We start from the raw sequence: 25,555 nt of genomic DNA on the forward strand, positions 1-25,555 counted from the left end.
CACGCTAAAACCATCAAAAACACTTCGCCAAGACGAAATCATATACGCTGCTGAAACACACAAAAAAAACGGGCCGTTTCTGATACTAAAATTCAAAAACTACAAAAAACTACAAATATTTAGCAATAAAAACGTTTAAATTAGTTTATCATCCCTGGAATAAATGGTCAAAATGTTTTATAGCATTTACCCTGAAAAATTATACGGCCCGGTAACGAACTTCTCGCGGACCAGTAGCGGGTCGCGGACCAGCGGTTGCCGACCACTGATTAAGGGATTTTTCACAAATGTTATTCACTTCATCTAAGAGTTATAACATAAGTATTGACAAAATGAAAACAAAGTGCAAACAATTGTATCATCGTTATTTGAGATCAAATAAAAAAGCATTGCCTAACACACAAGTAAGATTGTAAAGCCATGAGCACTTAAAGGTCAACAAAAACAGCGCCGAAAACCGCTAAAGGACTTTGGACTCTAGTTGTAGACAGCTGGCCTAGAGTGTTATCATATTGTGTCAAATGACGTTTTGCCTCGTATTAATCGGCTGACGAAAATCGGGCAGTTATAGATTGCACAATAGTGTGCTAAGCAGGGAGTCGTACCGCTAGTCATATGGGCTCGCAGGTTCGGGTCGGGTTCAATTTGTTTTGTTTTTAGGGGTTCGGGTTCACTCCAGGTTTCAAAAAATGTTTTTTTTCGGATTGGGGTTTTGTTCCGGTTCGGCAAATTTGTCGGTCTAAACCGGTCTGCGGTTTTTAAACAGGTTCAATTTTTTGTTCGTTTAAATTTAATTCTACCCATCATCTAGCTGGCCTTATCAAACTCCAAAAGTATTTTGACTGTGCAATGTTATTTTTGACACGCCCTAAGTGTTATCTTGCGTATTCTTCAATGCGCTGTTTTGAAACAAAATCAAAAAATATAATAAAGACCGCATTTTGACTGGTTCCGTTCCGGTTCGGGTCCAACGCCAAATCAAATATGGGGTTCAACACCAGTTCGGGTTTTTGGAAAATTGTAATTAGCGGTTCGGGTTCAATGAAAAAACAACAACCTTAAACCGGTTAGACTCCTTTGTGGATTTTTTAATGTTATTTTACGCTTGAATGCGAATTTTTACGCCTGAATGCGTTAAGCTCGCAATGAGTCCGCCGTCGAGCTGCCTGTTTTATTACAAGTCTGTTGAATCACTCTTAATGTGGTTTCGTTCATTTAGGCAGTTGGTGACTTCAATGTAATTCAACACTTTGGGACCACTGGGTTGGAGCAATGCGTTGCTTGCTCAGATAAACACAAGTGACCGGGATGGGATTAAAACCAACAACCTCATGAACACAAGGCGGTTGCATAGTGATGCACAGATTAGCTGCTTAATACTTGATAATGTACTACCACAAGTACAATTAGATCCATGAAGCATTGAAACTTATTAGACAACTGTTTGGAAACCATTGCACAACAGGAAACCTAGATACGTTTTAGGGAATTATTGCCACAGACCAAACCCCAGAATTGCTTTAGGGGAAATTACCGCGTAAAGTACCAGCAAAAAACATCGTCTGGTCTCTATGAACCGCAAAAGGAGAAGTGTTGTCTTGAAAAAGGAAAGCAGCGGTTCTCAATCCGGGGTCCGCAGATCGTTAGGGGTCCGTGAGGCAATTTTGGGGGGACCGCGAAAAGGTCAAAGTATCATTTGGCGTCTGTTTGTGCCACTGAATCAGACTAAATCAAAATAAAATTAGAGAATCGACTGTCTCCATTGCAAAACTATTGCCTTTATTGTGTGACAAGTAACAGAAATGCAATTGTTCGCACACAATCGTAATGTTTTTTTCTTCTTCTTTGTGATGTCACAAGCTATTTTTGGATTTTGTGCAGTGGCGGCTCGTGCCTGAAATTTGTGGGGGTGCTGCCCCCCCTCTACTGAATATATATGAGTTGGCAATATATTGAAAAGCTACATTTCTAGTTTTCTAGCCATTTGTTTTGTGCAGAAAAACAAGTAATACAAATCTTAATTAGCAACTCCATTGTGACGTAATTTTTGTTACGCAATAATGTACACGAGTGTAAACAGCAGACGGCATCATTTGTGTATTTTGTTTACTTGCACAGCGACGGGCCAAACACAATAACGTTCAGTAATAATGTGAAAAACAAAAGCACACGTGGCACAGCTTCGAAACGAAGCGGTTGTAAATACGGTAAAACACAACAGGAATATAGAAAAAAAAGTAATAGAAAAAATAGATATAAATGAGTCGAAAAAGGTCGAAGTATTTCAGTTCGACAACAAAAATTGTCAGGTTTCATTTAAGTAAATTTAGCCACAGTCAGCGTTTTCAACATATTCTATGACACTTCACAGATTATTGTGACAAAAAAAAACTAGCCATACAGCTTTTTATTGGTATCATAACTAACAAATTTAACAACCACATTACATTGGTTTCAGAACTTGTTCATTTAAACATCTTTCTTGAATTTTTGTGTACAGACTATTAATTGTATTTTAGTTTCTTAACTGCTATAATTGCTGCTTGCTGGCAAATAGCTTATAATTTCTTTTTTAAGTGCAAAACGCCTTCAAGCTTTAAAATTTACAACACTCTCACTTAAATTGAAACCATATTATTAAATCTTGTGCTTCCTTTTTCCAACCAAAATGAATCATGAAGTTATAGTTTGGGCATGATAATTGATAGCTTCTTCCTTAATCCCAAATGATAACTAAGAAACTGTTTTTCTATTTAGTACTAGCACTGCAAGTGCAAGTCTTTTGGAAATATTGGTGTTCCCCAGAAAAATTGGCATCTTTTTCAGTGTTAAAAAGAACTGTTTTGCCTTTGAAGGAATTATGAAAACAGCAAAAAGGATTTTTCATCCTAGTAATTTAACTTGTCAAAACATCATCTCTAGATTAATTATTTTCAAAGTAATCATGAACATCAGATCTACAGAAACATTTTCATTTGAGTAACTAGCTTTTCTTTGTCAACAATAGGACGTGCTTGGTGTCACTACTATCTTGTCTGTAGAATGTTCATTCTTAAGAAACACTTCCTGTGAAGCAATTTAGCAGCTACTGTTTAGATTAGACAAACAGTACATGTCCATTATATCAATACACATGATTGCACTTGGTTGCAAATACTGTCCACATGGTGTGTTAAGAAATCCACACTTTAAATTGTCTTCACTCTTTTTTTGTCTTCATTTCAAAATTCCTGTTGCTTGCAGTTGTTTGTTCTGCATTTGATATTGCCTGAATTTCAGTGAGGCATTTAACTTCACAGTCACAAATTTAATTTTTTTTGGTAGCATTAGGAACTAAAACTGAGTATTTCTTGTTGTTGCTTATTCCTGCATGACATTTGAGTAGCAGATTTTTTGTCCCATACTTTCATAAATCTTTTTAATTCAGTTATTTATTATAAAGGTTAATTGTGACTTTAAAAGGTGTTAGATGACCTTTTTTCTTTTTCAAGGTGTGAGATACACTTATTCAATTCAATGATAACTGTAAAAACTGAAACCCACTTACAGTCATCTTAAAAAGTCACGACTAACAGTCAAACAATAAATTTAATGATAGCAAAATAATTATTTAACTGCACTCACTGTCGAACTTAAAAACACAGTACACGGGTTTGGCTTTGGAGCTCACTGACGCGAAGCAGACAACACAACTAGCGCTACGTCACGGGAGGGGCTGCGCGAGCCACAGCCCCCTCTCGCCTATTTCGCCCGGCATGTAGCTTTTTCAAGTGCGCATGCGCACAACTGAAAACGTCATGAAACGTCACGAAACTGGAGCTGCAGCTCCGCCATAGATAACTTATTATTATTATTATGGTAAGCACTTTTTTCCAAGGAATGCAGCCTGACTACCATGAATAAAAATGTACGCATTATGACGTCACATACCGTTGTAAACAAACTGGCGCCAGTTTGTGTTCTTGGTTTTAGGTAGGTAAGTTATATTGTGTACGCTCTCAAAAGGAGTTTGAGGTACTTACTAAACATTAAATGCGTATAAACACTCCCATATAAAAGATTCAATGTTAGGGTTGATTCTGATGAAGTTTTGCTCCTACTCGTGAACTTCACTGTCCTGTTTTTTTAATATATATACTCGAACTATTTTATTCAACATCGAATTTTTAACACAGTTGGGAGACCCAGCCATATTGCGACTTAAATGACTAACAAAACGGAACTGTTCTCCCTTTTTAAATGGAAACTTTTTCTGAGAAATGAAGACCACAAAGCTGTGCAAATGTCTTTTTATTTTTGGTATAAACTCCACCCAGAACCTACTACACCATACACAATGTTTTGATCATGCATTAATATCCTAACATAAAACACAGTTTACTGGCTAGTTTGAAGCAAACATGTTTGCGATTTTCTTAAAAAAGCATTTAATCATACAATTGTAATTACAGAAGCCATATTTTTGTTTTAAACAAAAAAATCCATGTTTCACATTCTCTTTCACATTTCTGTTTTGTAACATTTTACTGTTTGTGCCAGTGCATTGCAAAAGGCTGTTTTATTCATAAATTAAACACACATAAAATATGAGTCCTTTAGTTATATGGAGTACAAGCCTGTGGCTGTCATTAAAAAGGCAAATTAGGTAATCATATTGATTTTGAAAATGTATTGTAAATGAATCAATAAACAAACATCAGTTTTTCAAAAACTTCAGAAAGAAAATAAGGAATATTCATTTTTATTACAATATTAAACTGAAAGTATACAATTTGATTGAAATAGGTACAGTAAAATTTGACCGTAGTGAGAAGGTTTTTACCAACAAAAATACCAAAAACACATTTGCTGAAAGATGTGGCAGGTTTGTCAATTAGAACAAAAACCTCAAGTTATTGGTATATTCAGCTCCTGATGTTAATTAAACCTTAACTGAGTCTTCCTCACAAAATGTAAAAATAACCCAATAGTACCAAGAAAAAAATCTGCACTCAGCATGCATAAAAACAGCTTCCATTATATAAACTATCTTCAAATGTCATTTGTGGTAAATATCATACAAGAAAAAAAAAAGTTTGTACTACTGTATTCGACAACCAAGTTGTAATTGGTTGGAGAAATGATTAATTTATCAATGGGTAATAACCAACACCCAGACAATATGTAATCTTTATTCTGACTGCCTGTAGAATGTAGACCAGTGGTTCTTAACCTTTTTTTCTTTTTTTTGCACCCCCCTGGGTTTCTTAATTATATAGAATAGATCTAACCAACCTTAACCCTTAACACATTTTTAGTTTGGTACATAAAATGCCAAACAGGGAGGGAATTATTTTTTTTGCATTTTTTCACAGCCCTAGGCATACAAAACAAGATTTTATAGTTTTTATCCCTGAAGTCCAAAGATCTGTGAAATTAAATTGTGCTAATTATGCCTTATTTTGTTAGTAGCGAATGTGCTTTTACTGCCACTTTTGGCAAAAGTCAATGCATTCTCTGCTTTGTGTTCAATTGGAAAACAAACAAACATAAAAAGGATTAGAACTTGAAGTTTACTGCTAAAAAAATCAATAAAATGAACATCAATTTTACAAGCAAACACCTAGAGTTAGTAGTATTGGGGTGTGTGGTTAGGCTCGAAGCCCTGATTTTCTTTCACAGATTGTTCAGGGATGATACACACAAAACATTCTTATGATGACCTCTCTTATTATGAGCTTTTTCAATGAAATGTGGATTGTTTTGCAGCCTTTCTGTATAGCCACAGCTGCTAGGCTTCCCTCGCCTTCCAGTGTTCCTTAGATCCCCGATCAACTTCACTAAAATTTTGATATATATATATCATATGTTACAAAATTCTGAAAACATTTCCAATGCAGTTTGGTTCAGTTGCAGCCACTGTTGGTTTAAAGTTGATCATCAGACTGACAAGTTTTCCATTTGGTAACATGGTCTGATTTCTAGCTTTCTACGACATTTTATGTGTTTCAGTGAGGGAAAGCAAAATATCCTTTTCTAATAAACTTATACTAGTTGTTCAAGGCATATTTTGTTGTTTGGGTTTGCTAACAAAAACAGTAATACAATACCCTGTGTCTAATGCAAAAGTACCAACCATTCAATACACAATAAATGGCTTGTAGGTATATATACAAAAACGCCAAAAAGTGTTTAAAATCCCAAAACACACAGTTTTACACCTTCATACAAATCAAAACATCTTTAAAATTGCCTAAAACCCATGCGGCCATGACTATGACTCAGCATAATCGGGGATTAGGAACTTAATCGGGATTAAAGTACCGATTAACTAGTCTCGGTTTAATCCTGGTTGGTGAATACCAACTAATCCAGGTGCTTAATCCTGGATCAGTTAATCCTAGATTAAGGCCTAATCCAGATTAAGTTAATCTTGCTTGGTGAATTCCACCCTTATTGGTTGATTTCTTGTCCCTGATTTCAACACCATTTTGTTGCTTTTGTAATTGGCAGGCAAAATTGTTAAAGTTGAGCAATATGTTCCCAATGGTGATGGTCATGGCATGTCAGTCAGGAAAAAAGGTTTCGCCCATCAGAACCAAATGCTTTCACCAGTGGCTGACTTGATGCTGTAGACTTAAAGGACACATGACCTGTATTATACTATTTTAGTATACTATAAAATATTTTAAAATTTTAGTAAACTATAGTACAGTGTAGCTGTTCTTTATAGGCTACAGTCTTTCTAAAAAAACAAACAAAAATACATTGTGTGACATTAAACAGGTTGCAGACGATGTTCGCGACTTTGCGCAAAATAAATTACAATTCAAAATGTTATCCGTAAAGTTTTTTTAACAAAAATAGTTGGTGCAGACTGCAGACTACATGTCACATTATAACAAGAAGCAACAAAACCGGTATCACCACGCGCCAAATTGAAACCAACTACCATGACGGAAACAATCACCTGGCTATAGTTACCGTAGTCAGGCTGCATTCCTTGGAAAAAAGTGCTTACCTATTATTATTATTATTTTTTTAATTTTTAAATAATACAAAATTTTTATTAATTTTATTTTAATAAAATGCCGATTAATGCCATAAAAGTTATTCTTAGTATACACTGATCAAACATAAAAACTATATGTAAAGATTGTTTGGTATAACAACTTGGAATAGGAATGTCAAGTAAAAATACTGGGGGTGCTGCAGCTCCGCAGCCCCCTCGCACGAGCCGCCCCTGATTTTGTGTAACTAGCTAATCCTGCGTTGTGTAATTAGTTGTCTGCAGTGGTGGGAATCAGTCGGTTCGCACCGGTACTATAGAACCGTCTCACGAAATTTTGTGTGATCAGCGAACCGGTTAGCATTACTGGTCACTGTCAATGGACTGTTTGTAACAGAACCGGTTGAAAAATATGACTTTTGTGATAGAACCGGCTGACAAAAAATGTGAATCTCACCACTGGTTGTCTGGTATTTGCTTGAGAAGTTGACTTGCTGCTAATGTTTTTACAGATAACTGTCATTTGATCTTTGGACCCACGTCTCCCTACGATGCCCTTGACTGAATACGGAAACCGTGGGCATGCGTTTTTTTTGTCATGCCTATTTTTATCGCCTATACGTACCGTCGTGTAGGTGTTAAATGGAGTGTTCCGTTCTGTTACAGTCAAACGATGCGCCAACCTCACTCACCAATCCAGTGTTTCTCAACTTTTTCGCCTTCGTGGAAACTTTTTCGATATTGTATAAGCCAGTGGTTTTCAAACTTTTTTCGCTGCGACGCCCCTGGAAAAGTTTTCTGGACTGGCGACGCACCAGCAAATAAAAGTTAATGAGAAAACTTGTTATTAAAGCTGTGTTTATTGACACAACAACAAAAAGCCGCGAAACGTAACTATTCTGCGGCGCCCTTGGAACATTGAAACAGCGCACCAGGGCGCCAGGGCGTTGAGAACTAATGCTGTAAGCTAATTGTAGACCCCATAGGCGCCGAGTTTTTCAAAAATGCAAGGTGGCGAATTTGAAGTATGACGTCATCAATGCGTGCAACCACAAGAGCTCATGCAAACTCGAAGACCAACAAACTTTCGATAGAATCCAACGTTTGTCACAAATTAGAAAAGAAAAATTTTAGGGAACACGTTGCTGCAACGGTTATTATTGGTTTAGCAACGTTCCGTTATCTGACAGAGCCATTTATTACAACACTTTTGCATTGTATGCAACAATGACCAAATATACACTGGCAAACAATAGTTTGTTAGGAGTCAAAATCAAGGCACTAACCCAGTGGTTCTCAACTCGTGGTCCATGATGAGTTTTCGGGTGGTCCACAGGGCGTTCACTAAATTTGGTGATAAACTGGAAATGGTTGCATGTTATATGTTGAAAGAGCATCAAAATGTTAGCTGGTAATAATTGCTTTTCACTTCTTGAATATCGGTTTTAAAGAATTGTGTTTCAAGCCCAAATGGCTGTTTCCTATGCTTACTTCAATCTTGCTCAAAAATTAAATGGTCCAAGGAATTAGTTTTACTGGGCCGGTGGTCCATGGCCTAAAACGAGTTGAGAACCACTGCACTAACCAAAGGTTGCAGTTTTTAGGAACGTTTTGATGCTATTTCGCCAGCACGTTATAGCTTGAAGCATTTTATTCCTATTTTTCATTAGATTTGAAGATATTTCGCCAGATACCGCGTAATAAAACAAAATATTCACACCACCCCGCCACCACCTGTTCGACGCGCATGAAGGACCTCTTTGAGTTCAAGGTAGTTTTGCCCATTTTCATTAACAAGCAACCAAAGCATGGTGCACAAAATAGCAACCGCATTCGGTCTAGGACCAAAAATCCAATCCCATTGTTTGGGTTGGGACATCGTGAAACTACAAGAAAGACCCATTTTATTGTGACGTGACGTTATTTGCTGCTAACAATCTAAGCCTGTTTCATCACAATAGGGTTTAAATATTACAATGCATCTTTTTTTGTCGACTATGAAGAATGATTTTAAACAAGTTTTTTAACAAGTCAGCTAATTTGAAACGTCGAAGCGTTTTTCTTTTTTTTTAAATCGCGATTTCCTCTTGTTGTTCGCGAAATAAGAAGTTGGGTAGCCTACTATAAATTTTAAAATTTAATTTATAATATTACGTTACCTAACCCTAAAAGCCCCAACAGTCAGCGTACCATTTTAAAGAGATGTTTTTTGCTCTTTGCGCTACCCGTATAAACGAACGAACGTTCTAATCTAGAGCATAGGTGTGCAGCCTTTTGCATGCTCTGGCCAAAAAGTATTGATATATTGCTGCGGCAGGCCGCAACGATGATCATGCAAATGCAATAACATAGCAGTGCCAGGCAAAGTCAAACACACAATGATTTTGTCTTTGTACGTAAGAATGCCTCTTCTTAGTAACAAACACAACTATATCATGTTTCATGTAACATCCCTTTGGTATAAAGATGGGCTTTAACACATACATTACGTCCGGCCGACCAAAATAAAATACGAGTCGCGGGCCGCTCAAATGTTTATCCCTGTTCTAGAGTAAAAACAAAGCTGAAAAAGTGGTGTATATGTGCTTTAACGTTATTTTTGTGTGTGTGTTAAACATTTAGTAAAAGTATTAATAAAACCTAGAAGTAGAAATTTCTCTCAATCAAATGTATGTGGTAGAAATAAATTAACACATACTGACTGTTTAAAAGTTGCCAAAAATGTTAAGTTTTATGTTGTTGAACCATTCTTAAAAGTTTGTTAGTATGTTATACTGGACAGTAGTTTTTAAATTCCTAAGTCAAGTCAAGTCAAATTTTATTTGCATTACCACTATATCCAATTGTCATTGATGAACAGTGTGGAAGTAGGAGGTGATGGCTGTTCTCGTCCCAGGTGGCAGATCTAAAAAAGTAAATCCTACGGCAGTACTCATTTTATGTGTGACTACGTAAATAGGTCAAGTGTATGAAAAATCGGAATGTATGGAGAAGGAAAAGAAACCAAGGCTATGAATTAATTGTTCATAGCCTAATTTTAGGCTGTTATGGAATTAACACTGTTTTCTTTACCGAGAAGAAAAAAATCGAATGTTTCTCAGTACAAAATCGTTCTCTTGTAGTCTCCTTTAAAGTGTAAACTAGCAAATAGTTTGTTAAGGAAACCAAAGACGCCGGTTAAATTTGTTAAATTTCTTGTTCATTGAAATTGGTTGTTTTTTTGACTAAAAATGGTAAGTAATATTGTTTAATAGTGTGAAACGAGCCAAATGTTATTGTTAATTTGTGTTTTTGCAACTTAGGAGTAAAAATACCAATTTGATTTGTTATTATGTTGAATGAAAACTATTTCAAACAGAAATTTATCCCTTCAAAAACTTAAAATAGGCTAAAAAGTTTCAGGTCAATATTCGAAATATTGAAAATGCACAAAGTAGTGATGTGCGGAATGAAGTTTTGGTTGGCCAAAACATTTTGGTTGAATATGCTGTTTTTCTATGTTTTGGCCCAAACTTTCTTGAAATTTTGGCCGAAACCTGATTTCATGGAAATAGTACCTGAACTGTTATTTTTGGCAAAACAAAACATCATAAATTAACTATTTGTAGTATCTATAAAATAGCCAAGGTTGTCTGCAGAGTATGGTAGCTGCACGCGCGATTTAAAAAAAAATACTTTTGCATGCCAATTTTTTTGGGTTGCACGCAGAAATTTTGCCCCAAAAGCATTCAAGTGTCCTGTCTTGACCTATATATATCACTTGTTTTTCACCTGCTGAAAAAGGTCGTGTTGGTCCTGCACGCGCGAGGGGGACATGTCGGTCCTGCACGCGCAAGATCTCATCGGGAACTGCCATGTTCTGCAGACTGGTGCATTGTGAAAGTGATTTTGGGTTTGTCATAATTGAGTTCACTTGCCAGAAAATAATAGACTGTGGCTAAATTGTGGCCTTTCTTGCATGATAAACCTAAATTTTCAGCTGAAAAATTATCACAATAACATTTTTTCAGTCGGAATTAGGAGTAAACGATCACCACCATCAACATGTTGTCAACTTTATACGATTTTGTCGATTTAAACGGGTGCAACGGTTGAAAGCTGTGGATCACTGTTTTCAAGACCTCAAAGACAGCAGGTATTTTACCATACTTTATTAGTTGTGTAATTGCTAAAGAAGCTAGCTAATGACTATTCATAATGTGAGTCCCTGCCACATATGGCTTGTAGTAACTGTGTAACAACGTTTATTATCAATTCACTAATTAAGCCCCCCACTTTTTCAATAATAATAATAATATATGTTTCAATAATGTTTCACCATTGCACAGCTATTTCCGGCTTGGTGATTGTTTTAGTACAGGGGTGTACAATCCAACCACCAAGCTATTTAGTGTGGCCCTCACCGACCCACTGATTCAGAGAGAAATGCAATTCTTCTGAGTGTTCAGCAAAATTTTCCACTAGTTATGGGTCCCCTTCCCTGAAGGGGACACATATTGATTTTACTCGATTTTTTTTTTTTTTCTTTTTATTCTTTTTTTTTCTTTTTTTTTTCGGCCTAAAGTTTGTCCACCTCGTTTTGCCTTGAAATGTTTGATGGATTTGGATGAAATTTTCACAGATGGTAGATATAGTTATGTAGATGTGCCATTTGTTTAGTTTGACTCGATAGCCCCAGTGTTTACCCCACTAGCCCCCTAAAATGGGTAAATTTTGAACAATGTCCGAATTGGATGAAATTTGAAAAGTTTGTTCATTGTGCCATTTTAGGGCATCATTTGTTGTGTTTTACCCTGTAGCCCCAATATTTACCCCACTAGACCCCTAAAATGGGTGATTTTTTAAACAATGTCCGATTTGGATGAAATTTGGACAGTTTGTTCATTGTGCTTTTTTAGGGCATCGTTTGTTGTGTTTTACACTGTAGCCCCAATATTTACCCCAGTAGACCCCTAAAATGGGTGATTTTTTAAACAATGTCCGATTTGGATGAAATTTGGACAGTTTGTTCATTGTGCTTTTTTAGGGCATCATTTGTTGTGTTTTACACTGTAGCCCCAATATTTACCCCAGTAGACCCCTAAAATGGGTGATTTTTTAAACAATGGCCGATTCGGATAAAATTTGGACAGTTTCTTCATTATGCCATTTTAGGGCGTCGATTATTGTGTTTCACCATGTAGCCCAATATTTACTGCTTAAGCCACCTATTTTTTAAAAAACGGCCGATTTGGATGAATTTTTGATAGTTTTTTTGAATTTGGCATTTGTAGCTGTCGAATATTGTGTTTCACCCTGCAGCCCTATTATTTACCCTACCAACCCCCCAAAATGTGTGAATTAATCAACAATACATTTTGACAGTTTGTATAATATGCCATTTTGAGATAAAAAATGTTGGCTAATATAGGACCCAATATAAATAAATATAGAGAATATATTACAGTTTGCAGAATAGGTTGTAGTGTATATGCTATAGTAAAATGTGCTAAGCCACCCTTCTAGTTTTTGTTAAATCTCTTTTGTAGTTAAATCAGCGTTTTCCAACCAGTGGGCCATACAGCAGTTTGCAAGTACACAATAATTCCCTTTGTCCAGTAAACTATTTTGTTCCCTAGTAAATTATTTTGTTGTGAAAGTCAGTGTTGTGGCAAAACTCTGTTAAAAATAAATGTATTGGTGCTTAGGAAGAATTTCAAATTTATTGTGTACATGAAAAAAAATTGTATGGTCCTCACTTAATGTTCGAAATTTCTTATATGGCCCACAGACAAAAAAATTGCATACTCCCGTTTTAGTGCAATTGTGTTACTATGTTGTCTTTTACCAAGTAAAATGAACTCAAAGTTTATTTAGTGTGCAACAAAACCAATTACATATAAGCTATTGCTGACAGGCATAATATCAAGTTTGTAGAGCTCTTCTGCCAGCTGTATTTTTATTCCAACTTTTCGACGTCCTATACAGGTCGCCTCCATTTGTTTATCATGCACTGTACTAGTCGCATTCAGTGTTGTTTACCCTGATGAAGGCGACCTGTATAAGACGTCAAAATATTGGAATAAAAATACATTTGCCAGAAGAGCTAAATAAACTTAAAATCAATTATATGTGCATTAGTTGACATTTGTGTTTGTTTTTTTAGATTATATGAAGACACATACACCCAGGATGAGGTCACCGAAATGTTGGACGGACTTCTAAGCATGGTTCGGGGCGAAATGGAAGTTGAACTGCTCAACGGAAGCCATACAAGTGTGCTGTTACTACGACAACTGATGACGCAAGCTGAAAAATGGCATTTAAAACTCGCAGCTGATATCTCTGAACTCGAAAACAGGTGACTTTGCAAAATATGCCAACGTTAAAAGTCACGTTGGAGAAACTTTGGTATGAAATTTGGTGCTAAGACTGCAGTGAATATTTTTACACAACATGCAAAACCACATACATTTTGCTACATGTTTTAATCTTTGATTTGAAAGGGTATGTTAAAGGATGCATGTAAAAAATATAGGATCCCTTGATGCACTATTTCCTCATAAAGAACTACAAAATTACGTAAAGTGCAGCAGTAATGGTATGGTACACTAAATGGTGGTAATATACATATACATTTTTGATGCATTGTATTAGAGATGGGCCAAAACTGCAAATGTTTGGTCGAACACCGAGTATCTCATTTTAATACCCGGGGCTCAGCCAAGCATGTCTGATGCATTGTGCTGTCACAAACATTCCCAAATTCATGCTAGTTTGGTTGCTTTTCAAGGCCCCTTACTTTACCAGCGGTGTATCAAGTTGCACAGGTCCAAAAAGTTTGTGTTTTCACCATCTAATACATTAAAAAAATCTTGAACACTAGTTTCGTATGTTAGCAGGGCATGAGTATGCAAATGTATTGCTTGGGTTAGTTTGTGCAACTGCTCGGCCGAGCACAGAGCAACAAAAACTGCGATGCTTGGTACAGAGTACTCAGGTTCTGGTTCGGCTTAGCCCATCCATCTGTCATATGTTGAAAGTAAAAATTTCATGCATTAAATACAACCTCAAGGGTGGTTTAAAATACAAACTCATTTATCCAGTTATTTTGCATTTTACACACTTTTAAAAACTGGTCCCAGCTAGATTAAACAATCCAGGTTTCAAATTACAGAACTAAGTAACACTTTTATGCAACTATTAATTTGAAGAAACTGGCTACAGAGACGCCAAAAATTGTCAACATTGTATTTGTAGAGAGCTGCTTGATCAAATTGCAGACTTTGAGGAGCGTGAATTAAGTCTCGGCGGTGCCTCTGACCCGTTATCATGGAAACAAAAACTTGAACCACTCAACGAGCAAGGAGGCGTCGCATTACTGCAAATGGAAATTGAACGCTTGCAAAAAGAAAATGGACAGCTACGAGAAAGAAGTCAGTCTATAGAAAAACATGTCACCAAATGCTTGGAAGATAATCAAATTTTGCAACAGCAGATAAAAAGCTTAGGAGCAAAACCTGCTGTTGTTACGGTAAGTACAAAACTCCTATTTTATAAAAAAAAAATTCGATTTTTGATACACCTTTTTTTCGATTTTTTGTTACCATAATGGATGATTTGTGTAGTCCAGGGGTCAGAACACCTGGCATGTGACATGATATGTCATGGCATGCCAACAGATTTGCATGTGCTCACATAATTTAAACTCTTATGTTGCTCGAATTTGGTTTGTTGTGATGCAATTGTCCTAAAATGAAGGAGACGCATATTGTTTTGTCAGTATTTTTTCTGTCTAACGCTGGTTTGTTATACGCGTTTGGTAAAAAAAGAGTGCTTTAAATTTATTCAAATTTACACAGATGTTAGTTATTAATCCAAATCTAATCCTCCTGAAGTTTGATCTCATGACCCAGCGGTTCACCCACAGGCCCCCAAAACGTATTTTTTCAAAAAAACAGCTGTACTGAGTAAAGTAAATGGTCTATGTGTTTCATGCTTTATTTCTTTGTGCTATGTAAGGTATTCTGAAGAATTTTATAACTTTTGATAGTATTTACCCATTTTTCACCCCTAAACCCTGAAGTATTCGTTTTTAGCTTTTCCAGTTGTTTGGGTCAGAAATACAAAATTTTAAACAAACTGGCCCTAAGTGGTTGCCAAGCGCATCATGTTCACAAGATTTCAGGTTCTAATTCCTACTTGGCCATTTGTTTTTTCCTGAGCAAGAAACTCAAACAACATTTTGAACTGAATTGATAACAACCCAATCTAAAAAATTTAAATAAAAAATGATGAAATAAAACAGGTACATCAACAACAAACTTATTGCCACTATTATGCATTCAGGCATTGCCCACCCAGATAGGGCAAAATTATAACAAACAAACAATTTGACCGCCTTATAAACAATTTATGAGGTAACAATGTAGTAACACATGGACTGCAAAGCCTTGTACTTTATGCCACATTTTTCATTGACAAAAAAAAAACCTTTATCATATTTTTGAGTTTCAGATTCAAAACCCAATGATATGACTAAAATTGATGATTTTAAAACGCTTCGAATACTGATATTTAAAAGGCATTATTGACAACTGGCATTGGACTTATTCTTTACTGGACTGTAAGTCTTTTGTTAAAACATGGCTGAAATGCTTCACTGAGCGTGAAAAACAATAATATTTTGGCTGTTCTCCATTGTGCCAGTCCTAAGTTCTGTTTTAGTCCAATTTTCTTTTCTTTGTATACTGTAGGTTTGTTTCACATAGTTGATCAAGAAAATATCTACTTTTAGATGATTTCAACATTTTCTTTATCACTCCACCATTACACACAGATATGCATTTGTTTCTATCTTTACAAGTCAAAAAGGCTGAAAACCGAGGGTGCTAAAATTTCAAACAATGTTGGTTGTATGACCAAGTATCCAGCAGTTTTATTGTAAACAATCGACGTTTTGACGTCCTATACAAGATGCCTTCATCAGGATAATGACATAACTTGCAAGACAAATTTCTTTTAAAGCGACAAAATGCAAAACACACACATGTAAAACAGCGATAACGAGAATCCAGTTCGGGTAGCCATTTAACCGCAGGGCCTCATTTACCCTGTGCAACTCCGCCTGAAGCAAAACAGATGTTCTAATGCCGATAAATTATCGGTCGCTTTTACACCACTGAGCTTGTTTTATCGCTACGGTGGTGCGAGTTTGCAGCCGCGCGATCTCGTTATCGCTGTTTTACATGTGTGTGTTTTGCATTTTGTCGCTTTAAAAGAAATTTGTCTTGCAAGTTATGTCATTATCCTGATGAAGGCGTCTTGTATAGGACGTCGAAACGTCGATTGTTTACAATAAAACTGCTGGATGAGCAATACTTGGTCATACATTATGCCTGGCAGCAATAGCTTATTTAATGTTGGTTGTATGTTGTGACATTCTAAGCAGTTTGCAGACCGAGCATCAAAAACAGCAGTGCTCGGGCCGGCCATCCCTATTATTGATCATATAACAGGGAGGGGCACAATTGGTACATCATGACTGAACTAGAACAAATTATAAAGTGTTAAATAAAAATTAGTTATGCTATTTTGATAGAACTCTTGTCAATTACATTTACATTAAACCAGAGAACCTTTGCATACTAATAGGGTTGAGAATACGTATGTGCAAATAAATTATTAAACCTTTTTAACCGATATGAGCAATGCACGCATATAGGTATTCTGTTTTTTTAAGGAGTTTTCAAATTTCTCCAGTGGTTTCCCAAAATTTGGAAATGGCTATTTTTTGGTATTTAAATGAAACACTTGCGGTCTCTTAAAACTACTTAGCGGTCACCCAAACCAAACCTTAAAAAAAACCTGGATTCATACAAACAAACAAAGTTATTTGTGAAATAACTATACTTTTTTTACTCAGAGGAATTCAAAAAATACTTTAAAACAGTAAAATAGTAATTTAAAAACATTTTCTTGTACTTTTGTACTAAATTTTTGTACTACAAATAATTTGGATTTTGTTTTCAAATCTGCAAAATATTTTTTTTTTTCTTGACTGTCAGTTTTGCACTGCAAATAATTTAAAATTTTAGTTTAAAATCAAACTTGGTTAAACCATTGCATCCTAATTTATGTTTTAAAAATCGAGTTATCATTTAGGACAAAGCATCTACAAACGAACTGGAAGGTCAACTTTCGCAACTAAGAGAAGAATTTGATTCCAATCTACAAGTAAAATCAACAGAAAACGAAAATCTTTTGAGCAGTTTAACTTCAACGAAACACGAACTGCTTAAAGTCCAGGTAACATTCTTATTCTGACTTCCGCAACTAAGACACCAATGTTGGAAAAATATCACAAAAAAACTATTATTTTAACTGTAGGACTAAAGTATTTTCTTAAATCATTTTTGAAGTGCACAATTAGTGGATAATGGCTGAACGTGCTGCAGCTACACCGTATTATAAAGCATTATGTGACTGGGGCTCACAAGAAAGCGAGGTCGGCGCATTGTGAGTAAACATGACTGGGGGAACACTGGTGGTACCAGTCCAGGGGGGCCTAAAACTAACTAACCACCTGTGGTAACCACTAACAATTTTAGGTAGGTCAAGTAGATTTTATTTTTGCTTGGTGAAAAAATCCACCCCGACACAACAGCATTGAACAATCACCAAGCTGAAAATAGCTGTGCAATGTTTAAACGTTATGGAGTGCAAACTGTGAAAGGCACAAAAATGTGGATAATTGCTGAACGCGCTGTAGCTACACTGTATTACAGGAGTCGGCAACCCCTGGCATACATGCCAAAGTTGGCATGCGATGGTTTTTCAACTCGCCAACGGATTTGCATGTTTATTTTAAAGTAACGATTTAACCTGTTACACTGCTTGTTTATAGTTTTTATCAATTCATTGTCTTAAAGTTGAGCCTTGCATGCAACAAACACTCTGCTTTCTTTTTATTATTGATATCTGCTGGTACCAACCACTATTATTTACAAAAATCGTTGGCACGCAAGGTCATTAACACATGGAAATAACAAGTAAATTTGAATTTGTTGCCTAAAAGGTTGCCGACTCCTGCTGTATTATAAGGCCCTGCATGACTGGGGCTCGCAAGAAAGTGAGGTTGGTGCATTGTGGGTGAACATGACTGGGGTTAACTTTGGTGGGACCAGTTGAGGGGGCCTTAAAACTAAAAACTCAAATAGTTTTAATGATAATGCACATAGCCAACTCTTTTGAAATTGTACACCAAGTTTCTTCATAGGTCCAATAAAAGGAATATTTTGTTTAAATTTACAAACATAATGTTATGTGATGATTGTTGCAGGAACAACTTGATCTTGCTGAAAAGGAATTGGACAAGAAATTTCGAGAAACTGCTGCCTACAAAAATCTTAGAGACATGTTGGCTAAGAAAAATGAGCAACTCAAAGAATTAAGAAAAAGGATTGGAAAGTAAGTAATTTTTTTTTTAATTCTACTGTTCGTTTGAAAACATTTTTGAACCTATCTTTAAGACATTTTTTCCAAACCTTTTTTTTGTTATAAAACAAGTAACTCTTGTGTATGGGCAATAATCTGTAAAAAGGTTTTTTTTTTGCTGTGCAATAGACACAACAAAATGTACCCATTTATTTTGTTATGAAAAATTGTGTATTTTTTTACTTATAAATATAGGTATATGGGTATTTTATCCCCTATTTAAGTAACTTAAATCGATTTTTAAGGCATGGCTTTCCAGCCTGTTACTCCCAACAAACTGGAGTGCCGTTAGATGGCTAAATTAGCTAATACCGCCTATCTCTTGTCAGAAGCTGGACTGATGAGACCTTACTAGGTCGAAACAGTGTGCACTGTCTACAGCTTACTGGCTTGACACTTTTCAAAATCTAAATTCTTTGCAACTTTTTTTCAGGTATGAAACCACCGATTGATCTTCAGCAAGAAGTTGCCATCAGTCCGAACCAAAGTGTATATAAAACACATAAAAGTTTCATAAAAGAGCCATTTTGTGTCCAAAATAATACAGCGCGTGTAAGAAAAACACATAATTGTCTGATTTTTACACAATTACAGACATTATTGCAAATTTGGCCCAATTAAAAAAAAAACATTTGGGTTAAACGTGGAAAAATTAAAGATTTAGCTTGCAATATTAGGCTGAAATGTTCGAACCAGATTTTTTTGTCTAATTTGGCAAATGAAATTCAGGTTTAAGCTCTCCAGTTTGTAAAAATCAAACAATATGTTTTTCCCTGTAAAAGCTCTATTATTTTGGACACAAAATGGCGTCCATGAGGCTGTATCGCAAAAAATGGGTTCGATATTTTGTGTTTTATATAAACTTTATTCCAAACTAGTTTGTTGTATCGTTCACTTGCACATGTTCTTTTTTGTTCCGTAGCAAATTTGTAGATATATATACCACCTGCAGTATTGTGGTGCTACTGCGCAACAAAAACAAATAAATTTTATTTGCCATGTTTTCAACACAATTTTTCAAAACAAAACGCTTCATAGAAATGTAGATAATAGGGGACTGGATATTAGATTACAAACTAAGTTGGAAAATAAATTAGCCTGACTAGCCAGTACAGACTACATCGGAAATGTAAAATAATGATAACAGGATAGATTTGAAAAATATGTTTGTGTGTCATGGCTAAACAATGAATAAATAGCTTTTTCAGAATGAAAATCATAAAACTTAATCACTTTTCTGAGAAATAGTTGCATTATGTCCAAATTTTGGCAATTTGACATGATTTAGAGTGAATATAATTGTTCCATTTTTCTAGGAGACACATGTAGATTGTTTAAGAAAATTTTGGGCTAACCTGTGAAGTTGATAAAATACCCAATTTTATATGTTATGGTTTAGCATCTACTATGTAGTATTATGGAGAGGAATGAAAATGTTTTGAATTGTTAATGGAGGAATTCATTAATAAAGGTTGGGAACCACTGTGTCAAGGTTTTGAATAAAAGAGAAAAGGTTTAAAGCCGGTGTACAAATGTGTCAAACTTTGCCAAAACAACAATCAATAAAATTGCTTTTCATTTTGCTGAGACATGGACTTGAAAAATCTAATTTGCTGTGGGAATTCAAACCCATGACAAGAGCCATTTTATGACTTTACTATGTAGGCCAATAAAAAAGAAATGATTTTAAATCTGAACTTTTTGGTTTGCAAGCGTACACTATGTTACTCAAAGTCTAGATAAAACACAAGTTGTTCAGTTCAACCCATTGTTATGCGATAGAGCCTCATTTATGCCATTTTGTGTCAACAATAATACAGTGGGTATGGGAAAAACACAAAAATTGTCAATTTTTTACAAACTCAAGAGCTTGAATATGAAATCAATTGTCCTAATTGGAAGAAACTTTTGAGTTCCAACAATTTAGTTGATCAAATTTGCAGTAAAGCTCTTCAGTTTGCAAAATCAGACAATTTATGTGTTTTACTCGGTATTATTTTGGACAGAAAATGACGTCCATGAGGCTCTATATCGTAACAATGGGTTGGACAACTTGTGTTTTATACAGACTTGTTACTGCCAGCAACGTTAGAAATTTAGACTGGACCACCATATGAAATAAAGAACCATTACTTTCTGTCAGTGGTGGGATTCAGTTGGTTCGCACCGGTTTTATAGAACCGTCTGATGAAATTTTGTGAGATCAGCGAACCAGTTAGCATTACTGGTTTCTGTCAATGGACTTTTTATCATAGAACCGGCTGAAAAATATGACTTTTGTGATAGAACCAGCCGACAAAAAATTTGAATCCCACCACCTCTTTCTGGCAAAAAATAGTTAACAAACAAATTGACACAAAATAAAAAGTTCAGTTTCAAGAAAAGAATTAAAAAATGGGTTGTTTATGTCGTTGAAGTCTTTTGCTGAAGAAGGATTTCATCATATGCATCTAAATCCCCATTTTTTGCAAATTGTTCTTTAACAGCCTTGTAATATAATACTTGGTCTTCTTCAAGAATATCTTCTATCGGTTCATTTTCTCTAACCATTTCCTTAATCCTGTGGACAATATACACAAAAATATTCATAAACTTAGTTTAAATCATACGACAGACCCTTTGAAAGCGTTAAACTGAATCAGCCGGTCACCAATTATTCACATAAGGCAGTGGTTCTTAAACTGTGGTACATAGACCATTAGTAGTATGTTACAGCTTTTCAGGTGGTACATGATTAGCTTTCTGCTATGCTTACTAAATTCAAAAATTGCAGCTCAATTGACCCAACTGGTCAGCACTGTTTTTTTTGCAGAACCAATGTGTAGGACATTTTTAGGAATTGCTAACATGCTGGTTTCATAAATTAGCTAGTGTAGTCAAGAAGAACTCTTGGTCTACCCATTCAAACATGATTTAGGTGGTACACAGCGATAGAAAAGTCGCCAGGTGGTACACAATCAGTATAAGTTTGAGAACCACTGCCATAAGGCATAGGCTAGAACAGAGGTCCCAACCTTTACTATTCAAAGAGCCATTCAGACCAGTTTTGCACGGTAAAAAAACACTGGGAGCCACAAAGCTATTTTAAAGCCACTTTAAAAACGCTTTTTTGTCTCGACTCTTTGTTGCTAGTTTGTCATTGCGTATTAGGCAGACTTCATGTTTCTTGGCATAGAGGCGGTTGTAGTACGGTTGCACTAAAATTTTATTTTCGACTTTTGTCTTTGGCATAATCGTCACAGAATTCAAAATTAACTGTTGTAAACATTTGGTAATTTCTAAAACTGAGTCGCATGTGGCTCCGGAGCCGTGGGTTGGCAAACCTTGGGCTAGGAAAATCAAGCTACTGACAGGAGTCTTTCCGGGACTCTCGCTATACCAACTGAGCTACAAAGGCTCAATGGTAAACCCGTCAAAAAATAAAGACAAAAACAACCAAACAATATCCCTCCTACCTTCGGAAAAAAAGACTTTTGCAAAATAAATATAAAAGTGTTGTTCTTACTTTTGTCTTGATCTTCTTTTCACTTTACATTTTTCAAAAAGAGCTTTGTCGTGGAGATAAAGTGCCTTACATAGTTTGTAGTAATCCTCGTCCAAAAACCTGAAACAAAATACAGCGTACAGTTACAATCATGGTTGCAACTATAGTAGGGTTATCATATCTGTGTGAGCAAAACTCCGGACAGTTTTAATAACTATGTTTGGTGACACCAAGTTCCGTTACAATGCATTATACTGTACAGCATGTTGTTACATGTTACCAACCTAAGCAGTACCATCATAGATAAAATCATTACTATCACAGAGATAAAAGCATAGCTTTGTATCAAAATAAGTTACAAAACAGAAAATTTTACAAGATCAAGGCCTTTTAACAAAATATTGTTAGCTTACAAGAGACTTAGTTTTCCACGAATCTACTCTTTAGGGTGCATTGTATATCAAAGTTAGCACAAACAACAGTTATAATGTAAACCTTCTAGCCCTCCCACAAAATTATGAAAACTACTGGAGGTTAAGCTACTTGGTGTTAAAACTCCGGACATTAGAGTGTTTTTGAAAATTATTTTCGGACACAGCTTTTTTGTCAAATTCCGGAAAATGTCTGGGAAATTCAGGACGTCCAGTAACCCTAAACCCTAAAAATTTTGCCTTTACAAACATAAGGATGGGCACCACATACTAACAAGCAAAAATTAAAAAAAAAATTTAACACTGTAAGCTTGGATTTTAGCACTACACAATTGACTAAATTTGTTTTTGGATTTTGGATATTTAGCGAAACATGCATTTCAAAGGGTCTTTCAGTTTCTTTAGCTAATATTGTTGTCCGTCATCTGCTGCACAGTCAATCTTACTTGCTATTCATGCATTCCATCATAATGTCGCTTTCTTTCTTGCAAGCCCGGAATGCCATCAAACTATGACCTGCTTTGTTTTGAGCCACACAGCAGTCGTTAAATGCTGCAAAAAAATGATCGACTTATGCTACTAACTTGGCATATTATTTAATATTAAACCAATACGCTTGCAGAGTTGGCCCGAGACCAGTACCCGATTTTTCACACAAAAAAGACTGTGATCCGATACTTTATTGGATACATATTAAAGTGCATTGTTGACTTTACAAATCTCATTCACTCTCTGTTCAGGGCTTTTCCATGTTGTATCAGCACAAGTAAATCACTTTTAACTTTATATACATGTGTTAAACATCCAACTAAGGTATCATTTTTTCGCCACTACTGCCATGTACAAAAGAGTACCAACACTGCAGTAGGTATCAGTGCAAAAATAATATAATCAGGTCAACCCTACTTGCAAGATTAAGTTCGGTGTGCTGACCATTCTACCACTTAGTCAACAATGCAATAATTAAAGGTTAAGCACTAAATAACTATGCTAGACAGTAGACTCTCAAAAAAAGTAGAAAAAATGTCAAAAGTTAGATTTTTGTTTTTGTCCCCAAAGTTACAAATTTAATATGGAACAGTAGCATTTCTTGAAACTACAAACGCAAAGAACAAACAAACTTCTCTTACCATCAGTTTCCACTTTACATTCAACATCTCGCATTCGATCTCTCATATATTTCGGAATCAAAACATCTTTTTCAATTTTTCTCAATGTAGGGTCAGGATCTTTTTTGTGAAAACCTGGCAAAAATATAAATAACTTTTTTTTACCAACAAATGGTGTCAATCGATAAATTCACTTGTAGTTTTCACTTTTCAAGTCAAATCTGCTTGAAATTTGCAAAATATTTGGACAAAAAAAATCAGCTTACAATTAAAAAAACAACTGTCCTTTATTATTATGGGCTTCACCAAATCGACGAACAACTGGTGGAAATTGGTAAAAACGTGTTGAAAAAACCCAAATTTTCACTTCCAATCGTCTGGTTTCAGTCAATTTGTTTTTTTTACTTTTTCATTGCAAACCAAAAAATCAAACTCTCCATATTTTTGTCAAAACAAAGTATATTACCGGTTGATTCTGTTTGTCTTCTTGCGTGTTCATAAACACCAACTCCGAAAAGCACCATAGCACCCGTTCCAGTCAAAAAATATGGGTTTATTAATGTTTTTAACATCGCTAAGTTATTAATTTCACCTTTACATGATCAAAACAAACAAAACCAACGATGCGTAACGAACCATGTGCTTAAGTTGGCCGCTAGGTTGTGCTAAAACTAAGAGATATTATTTTTTGGGTGGGAAATGTTGGGACACAATTTCATTTGCACTAGGGAGACGAGCCGCTCGTCATATAGGTTTAGTTTCAGTTCAGGTTAAAAAATATCGATTTTTTGGTTCGGATGTTGTTCCGTTTTGGCAAATTAGTTTGTTTAAACCGCATTTTGGTCCGGTTTAAATATTCATTTGTTTATTTATCATTCTACCTATTATTTGCACTGTCTTGGACAAAACAAAAGTAATTTTTGCCAAACACTGCGCGACCCTTTAACCCTATAGTTGAAATCTCACATATTATTTAGTACGTTTTCTAAAAAACAATAATTTTTGTATCGGCAATCCCCAAAAAACGCTATAGAACAACCGCAAATATCTGCGCAAAGTTGAAACGTTATGGAGTGCAGAAAAAAGTGCGAAAAGTGCACTGTAACTACACCGTTTTACATTAGAGGGCACATGCAAAGGGTTGGTGGGAGAGAATATTCTTTTAACTTACTTTCGCCACTGCTTATATGGTACAAAACATCCAATTATTAAACACAGAAAAAAGACGATGTTAGGAAATTTGCAGAAAAAACTTTTCTGAAAAAAACTAATCTTAGTCTTAAGCATCCAACAACTACAGAAAATATTAATATTAGCATTTAGAAACGAAATCCTAAAAAATTGAACTAGATTCGATTGTATTATTTTGTTTTATTTAATACTGTTGCTTTTTGCAAAAATATTTAAGATTCCATGGTGTTAGTTAGGGTTTCTTTTTTAATAATCGCTGTTTAATTGTCATTGATCAACCATCCAGGTTTTCAAATCCAGTCGCGTTGCCTTAAGGTACAACTTTTGCGCATTTTAACATTGTTCCCTGCCCAATTTGTGTTATTTTTGCTAATTTACAACCGCTAGATTTTTGCAGCTGTGTCATATATTTTCCATGCCACATTTCCATAATATATAAACGATCTATTGTTCTATAAATTAAGAGCAATACTCGTTTATACTTTATACAATATGTCTGTACGTTAGCAAAATACAAAGCATTTTAATACAAAAGATTCCATTACACTTAAGCACTTTATAAAACATCCTAAAATATTAATTAATGTTTATGTTTAAAGTTTTGAGGCTTTAAAGCATTAGTTGGCTGGAAAAGTCGTGTTTCAGAACCAAGTTTATTTAAATAAATTGATTTGTTTCATTTTACCCAACATCAGCTGTTGTATTTACACATTTGCTGTTCGACATAATTTGTTGCACTTTCGCAAAGAAGGCAGTTGTGCTCACTCGTCCGTGACCTTGCTACAGTGACGAGACTGTCACTTTCGTTCTGGAAAGCGTCAGCTGTCATTGTGACGTCATACACAGCGTACAGCTGGCTGTCAGCGAAGATAAAATG

At 35.5% G+C, this 25,555-nt stretch overlaps 2 protein-coding genes and 2 long non-coding RNA genes across 6 annotated transcripts; 2 read left to right on the forward strand and 2 right to left on the reverse strand.

The window, feature by feature from the left end:
• The first annotated feature begins 3,863 nt into the window (after positions 1-3,863).
• Positions 3,864-4,557, forward strand: LOC145219099 (uncharacterized). Its single transcript, XR_013857854.1, has 2 exons — positions 3,864-3,972; positions 4,176-4,557. It is a non-coding gene; the product is annotated as an uncharacterized LOC145219099 (long non-coding RNA).
• Positions 4,558-4,725: 168 nt separating this feature from the next.
• On the reverse strand, positions 4,726-7,221 carry LOC145219100 (uncharacterized). Of its 2 annotated transcripts, none has more exons than XR_013857855.1 (2): positions 6,950-7,221; positions 4,726-6,615 (listed from the first exon to the last, which is right to left on the reverse strand). It is a non-coding gene; the product is annotated as an uncharacterized LOC145219100 (long non-coding RNA). The 2 variants fall into 2 exon arrangements; XR_013857856.1 differs by having other exon boundaries at positions 6,964-6,986.
• A 2,503-nt stretch (positions 7,222-9,724) lies between these two features.
• Positions 9,725-19,464, forward strand: LOC145219124 (leucine zipper transcription factor-like protein 1). Of its 2 annotated transcripts, none has more exons than XM_080086508.1 (7): positions 9,725-9,901; positions 10,999-11,123; positions 13,134-13,328; positions 14,228-14,501; positions 17,132-17,275; positions 18,309-18,436; positions 18,897-19,464. In XM_080086508.1, the coding sequence occupies exons 1-7, from the start codon at positions 9,866-9,868 to the stop codon at positions 18,913-18,915; spliced, it is 921 nt and encodes a 306-aa protein (XP_079942634.1). In that variant the 5' UTR covers positions 9,725-9,865; the 3' UTR covers positions 18,916-19,464. The 2 variants fall into 2 exon arrangements, with proteins under 2 accessions (XP_079942634.1, XP_079942635.1); XM_080086509.1 differs by lacking the exon at positions 9,725-9,901 and adding an exon at positions 9,932-10,221.
• LOC145219125 (uncharacterized) lies at positions 19,434-24,136 on the reverse strand. Its single transcript, XM_080086511.1, has 5 exons — positions 23,954-24,136; positions 23,509-23,622; positions 22,825-22,930; positions 21,969-22,067; positions 19,434-21,023 (listed from the first exon to the last, which is right to left on the reverse strand). The coding sequence occupies exons 1-5, from the start codon at positions 24,057-24,059 to the stop codon at positions 20,867-20,869; spliced, it is 582 nt and encodes a 193-aa protein (XP_079942637.1). The 5' UTR covers positions 24,060-24,136; the 3' UTR covers positions 19,434-20,866.
• Positions 24,137-25,555: the final 1,419 nt, after the last annotated feature.

This window comes from Phallusia mammillata, chromosome 3 (genome assembly GCF_965637545.1).
Source record: "Phallusia mammillata chromosome 3, kaPhaMamm4.hap1.1, whole genome shotgun sequence".
NCBI classification, from domain to species: Eukaryota; Metazoa; Chordata; class Ascidiacea; order Phlebobranchia; family Ascidiidae; genus Phallusia; species Phallusia mammillata.